The following is a 5,537-nucleotide window of genomic DNA, read 5'->3' as shown; positions in this document are numbered from 1 at the left end:
ATGTGACCTACTTGTTGTGTGTATGTACTGACATGTATGTGTAACTGATAGATGCACACACACACTACATGTTCATGTTTTTAAATGTATGTCAATTGTAAAGTCTTTGGTCTGTAATGTATTTTATGTGTCAGACCCCAGTAAGACTAGCTGTTGCCATTGGCGTCGGCTAAATGTAATGCAAAAATGTAACAGAAGGTCATTCAAATGGAAATGGTTATTTTAACCACAGTGACATCATTTACATAATTATCTACTTTACTTTGCATAATGAAAGAAAACTCAGACATGATGCAATTGTGGCTTTGATAGGCTTATGGTTTAATTGCCAATCCAAATGTGTGTAGTTGTGCAGATACATTTCCAACACAAAGACAAGCAAGTTATGAACATTGAAAACTAGCTTCAAATATGCATTTTTGTTGACTATTACTTTATGTACAGTTCTGTTTATTTTTTACATTTATACTCAACACTTTAGGTTTCAGCATTATTTAACAAGCTAAACTTAACTGTTTTCAATAGATTTTTTATTTGATCTTTAATGTATCTTCTATCTTTTATTTGAAAAATTTAATGTATATTTTTTGTGCAAGATCAAGAGAATCTCGGGACAGTAAAGCCTGAGTTTTGTCTGAATTAGTTTATTCATGTGGGTGTGCAATGAAACCACAACAATGTGCAATTAACTGAAGACATTCACTTGCATTTTTTTGCTATCTCTCACATGGTAGATGACACCATAATGTGCAATATATTTTCCCTTCTGTATTTTTAACTTGAAAATACCCATGGCCAGATTGTATGCCTTTGCAACTAGTTGTTCAAACGTGAAGTCTGTTAACATTAGGCAACAGTTTCCACAGACAAACATTAAGGGTAGTATTTCAACAGTGATTTCATAACATAAACCACTTTCTGGGAGTTTGCATAACACTCTCGACCTGCCAAATGCTACATCTGCATCTGTCATTTCTGTGTAACGTTCACTGATACCTATGTAACCTCCAAACTGGACTGCAATAGAGTTTATATATGGTGTTACTGACCAAGTTCTCAAGTGACCGTATAATGAGACCCCATAATTAGTTCTTGAAAACGAATATGGCTGACAGTAAAACATAGAATCCAAATATACTACAAAATATTTGTAATCACATACAAGGCTAAACTTCTGACCTACTGGAATTGTGATAACAGTGAATTATAAGTGAAATAATCTGTCTGTAAACAATTGTTGGAAAAATTACTTGTGTCATGCACAAAGTAGATGTTTGACAGGATTTGCCAACTTGCCAAAACTATAGTTTGTTAACAAGAAATTTGTGGAGGGGTTGAAAAACGAGTTTTAATTACTCCAACCTAAGTGTATGTAAACTTCTGACTTCAACTGTATCTGGTGTACTGTGTGAATTTAAGTATGCTCCCTCTAATTCTCTCACTCTCCCTCTCTCCTTCCCCTCCTGGAGGGCCTGAGCCCTAGGACCATGCCCCAGGACTACCTGGTCTGATGACCCCTTGCTGTCCCCAGTCCACCTGGTCATGCTGCTGCTCCCGTTTCAACTGTTCTGCCTGCAGCTATGGAACCCTGACCTGTTCACCTGATGTGCTACCTTGACCCAAACCTGCTGTTTTAAACTCTCTCTCTCTACCGCACCTGCTGATTTGACCTCTGAATTCCTGGCTATGGAAAGCCAAGGAACAATTACTCCTGATGTATTGACCTGTTGCACCCTCTACAACCACTGTGATTATTATTTGACCTTGCTGGTCCTCTATGAACGTTTGAACATCTTGGAGAACAATCTGGCCTTAATGGCCATGTACTGTTATATTCTGCACCCGGTACAGCCAGAAGAGGACTGGTCACCCCTCAGAGCCTGAATTTGTAAGTATTTTAAGTATTTTTCCTAGCCACCGTGCTTCTACATCTGCATTGCTCGCTGTTTGAGGTATAGCACTTTTAGCTAAAAAAGGCTTTATAAATAAAAAGTGCTCTTATTCCTTTATGGAAGCTCTTATTTAGTTGTTTTCAATATTTTAGTTCAATGGCAACCTTCCGTTATAGTACAGTTGTATAGTATTTATCTTATTAATTACCCATAACATGTAGGAGTATGCAAGACATCACAAAACCACAGTCCCCAAAATTTGAGAAGCATTTCCTTTTAAACCTCTTGAAGCAAGACTTTGGTTGAATTGGTCAACATCTACGGCTATTTTGCAATTTACCAGTATTCTGAGCAACGACAGCATCTGCCAGCCTACATTATATAATCTGCAGGTCTATCGTGTTCACAACAGACTGATCCTGGGCATCCTGCAGTCCTTCACCATGGCACCTGTCTTTGTGCTGTCGATTTTCATCGCTGTTCTCTGCTCAGTTCAGGGCCGATCTATAGGGGTAAGGGTCTATCTTAGACTATTGAGAAACAGCTGTGCATGATGCTTAATTATGTGCGTTGTAAACAAATATGAACATATTTCCTTCTGCTGTTGCCATACAGAAAGCTTCATTTGAAAGGAGTGAAGAGGACATGGAATATGGTATGCTCATCCTGTATTTATAAACGTTGAGCTGTTACATGACATTGTATTGGACATTGTATCATCTAAATATCATGTTTCATAAACTAAATCTAGTTGTATTAATCATTCATTGTTATAATGTAAATTACATATATTATCTTATTAAAATATGAGTTATTAGGGACACAGTTGCATTTAAGCAAATTTTTATTCCATTCCACAGACGGCACCAGCACCAACAGCATTGAGGAGGATGAATATTCTGCGTCAACGCTCATTGAGAAGGCCAACAGAAATCTTGGTAAGGCAGCCTGTACATTCCTACTCTATATTTAATGACATCAAGAATGGATCGCAGATAACCTTCACTTGGTGTTGTTTTCTAGGACAAAGACTTGATGAGCCACTAGTCATGTTTGGGGACATTGCAGTAGATACTGGGTTCATGAACGCTGACCCCTGCACAGCTCGCGGATGCAAGTGGCAGAAGTCCTCTGATGGGAACGTTTACGTGCCCTTTGTGATCTCTAATGAATACTGTAAGTATTTTGTTCTCTGAAACGATTTTATGCTGAGCCAAATGGTTTGGTTTTACTATAGTATATGAGTCTGTGTGTGTGTGCGTCTGTTTGTGTGTGCGTGTGTGTATAGAGTTTCTGACTTTCTTATTGCTCCATTGAGCAGCGGCCCGGGAGAGGGCCGTAATTGAAGGCGGGCTGCAAACCTTTGCTGCATCAACCTGCATCCGATTCTTTGCCCGAACCAATCAGAGGGACTTTGTGGACATCCAGTCTCAGTCAGGGTACGACCACTGCACATTACATTACTAGGCCTGTTATACTTGTCTTTTGCCACTCTTATTTACCTAGTATTTACATGACAATTTACTTTACTGTTTTATTGCATAAAAATAATACTTTATCACTTTTAGAAATGACCTTTGTCTTCCGTATACACCCTTGTTTGTAGCTGTTTCTCGTTTATTGGACGCCGGGGCAATGGCCAGGTGGTGTCTCTGAGTAGGCAAGGATGTGTCTTTCTGTCTGTGGTGCAGCATGAACTGCTGCATGCCTTGGGCTTCAACCATGAGCAAACACGCAGTGACCGGGATAGCAATGTTCAAATCCTGATTCAGAACGTTATTCCTGGTTAGTGCTTTATAATGCTTTATAATACTTATTTTTTACATAATTTCATAGGAAAATAATATTATTGATTGTGCATAATAATATTCCTGCCCATTTTCAGTAAGAAATCTTAGTAACACTTTTATAACTTTAATGGGAAAGCCTTATTAAACTATTTATAGTGTACTACTATTCGATTATAATAATAATACTTTAGTATTTCATTATTTGTGAACATGTAGAAACATTGAGAAGGATTGATAAGAATGATCAGCTTTACAATGAATAAGCATTTACAACATTATAATTATAATAATCTGTAAAACATTTCTTTACAAGCGTGAAAGTTATTATACTGTGTAAGAAAATTATTTATCATATATTTTCCATCCTAGGAATGGAATTCAATTTCAGAAAGATCAACACGATTAACTTGGGGACTCCTTATGACTATAATTCTGTCATGCACTACTCAAGGTAAATTAAGGAAATTCATATAAAGGTTTCCTTTACCGCAATAACAGCTGGAATGTTACATGGCTAAAATAAGAGAAATCATTTCCCCTTTCATAGTCTACTCATGTCATCCTCTAATTTCAATTGATAGCTTCAGAGCTTTCTGCTCTATGTTGTCTGGTTCCAGGTTTGCCTTCTCCAGGAACAGGCAGCCTACCATTCTTCCAATCCCTGACAATAATGCAGTTATTGGCAGGGCAACTCAGATGAGCCCCGTTGATATTCTGCGGATCAATCGTCTCTACAACTGCAGTAAGTGCTATTTTAGGAGTACCTGTTTATTATAACTGTGAAGGATAAAAGTTGTGATTATTGTACCTGCCTGTAATCTTCACCCCACCGTTGCTCAATCAATTACAAATATTTGGGAATATAGTATTTGAATTGAAGTAGTGATATTCTGTTTTTATACTGTTATAAATTGGTGTACAGCTTATTTTTTTAAGCCTTGAGCACCATCAACTCAAAAGGTGGAAATACAGTATGTTAATTATAATTGTATTTTCTCTTTCCCTTCTCTTTTACTAGCGGGGCAGCAGTTAGACTGATTTGAGAAGTGCGACGGTAGAGCGTTTGCTGAGGATTGGAACTGCAGTTATAGCTTGCTTTTCAACTTTGAACATGAACTCAATAAACAAACTATTTGTTATGCTGAAAGAATGAATTGAGACGCAGATAGCCATTTTTTGAGAAAGTATAGCTTTACGTTTGTATATCAGATCTGGTATAGCTTATCATAGATAGAACATTGGTATGGCAAAACAATGAAACAATGTACTGTAGACTACTGAAACATTATCACAATAAACATATGTAGTAATGTGTATTTGATAGCCTGCTCTATGTTTTTGGGGGGTTTATGTTTATTTTTCTGATTGCAAATGGTACATTGATGGTGATTATCATATAATGTGCATAGGTGTCTAAGTGGTTTAGTGAGTAAAACTAAAACCTTTTGTATTTTTTAGGCGAGTTAACAAGGCTATCTCACCAAAGCCTACAGTAATACCACTCGTCCAAACTCCCACATGCACAGAAAATATTTTATTATACAGGATAAAAATAATTTGACATTCTCTTACTTTTATATTTCAGAAGTTTGAAAAAATTAATGAGCTTAAAAACATTGTAGAGGGAGTGTCCAGTACAGTCAAGGATAGTAGCCTATACATTTTTTCAGTAACACTTTACAATGAGGTTCCAATTGTAAAAGGTTTATAAAGGGTTTATAATTACATTATTAATCATTTGTAAATGAATTTATAAACCATTAATAAACAGTTATACCGCATTGGTCAAAATAGTGCAACAACTAGTCAGTGTTTGCCAAATAGTGAGCCAATATCTACCTACAGTTATTAACAC

General features: G+C 36.7%; 1 protein-coding gene across 2 annotated transcripts; it reads left to right on the top strand.

Annotated features, from left to right (window-relative positions):
- The first annotated feature begins 1,208 nt into the window (after nt 1-1,208).
- LOC129834212 (high choriolytic enzyme 1-like) lies at nt 1,209-4,998 on the top strand. Of its 2 annotated transcripts, XM_055898957.1 has the most exons (10): nt 1,209-1,888; nt 2,305-2,404; nt 2,508-2,547; nt 2,753-2,830; nt 2,916-3,068; nt 3,214-3,331; nt 3,499-3,677; nt 4,052-4,133; nt 4,300-4,424; nt 4,701-4,998. In XM_055898957.1, the coding sequence occupies exons 2-10, from the start codon at nt 2,336-2,338 to the stop codon at nt 4,718-4,720; spliced, it is 864 nt and encodes a 287-aa protein (XP_055754932.1). In that variant the 5' UTR covers nt 1,209-1,888; nt 2,305-2,335; the 3' UTR covers nt 4,721-4,998. The 2 variants fall into 2 exon arrangements, with proteins under 2 accessions (XP_055754932.1, XP_055754933.1); XM_055898958.1 differs by lacking the exon at nt 1,209-1,888 and having other exon boundaries at nt 2,291-2,404.
- Nucleotides 4,999-5,537: the final 539 nt, after the last annotated feature.

The sequence above is a fragment of the Salvelinus fontinalis genome, chromosome 35 (genome assembly GCF_029448725.1).
Source record: "Salvelinus fontinalis isolate EN_2023a chromosome 35, ASM2944872v1, whole genome shotgun sequence".
NCBI lineage: Eukaryota > Metazoa > Chordata > Actinopteri > Salmoniformes > Salmonidae > Salvelinus > Salvelinus fontinalis.
Note: the sequence above shows the minus strand (reverse complement) of the source record. Positions and strands in the feature narration are given on the sequence as shown.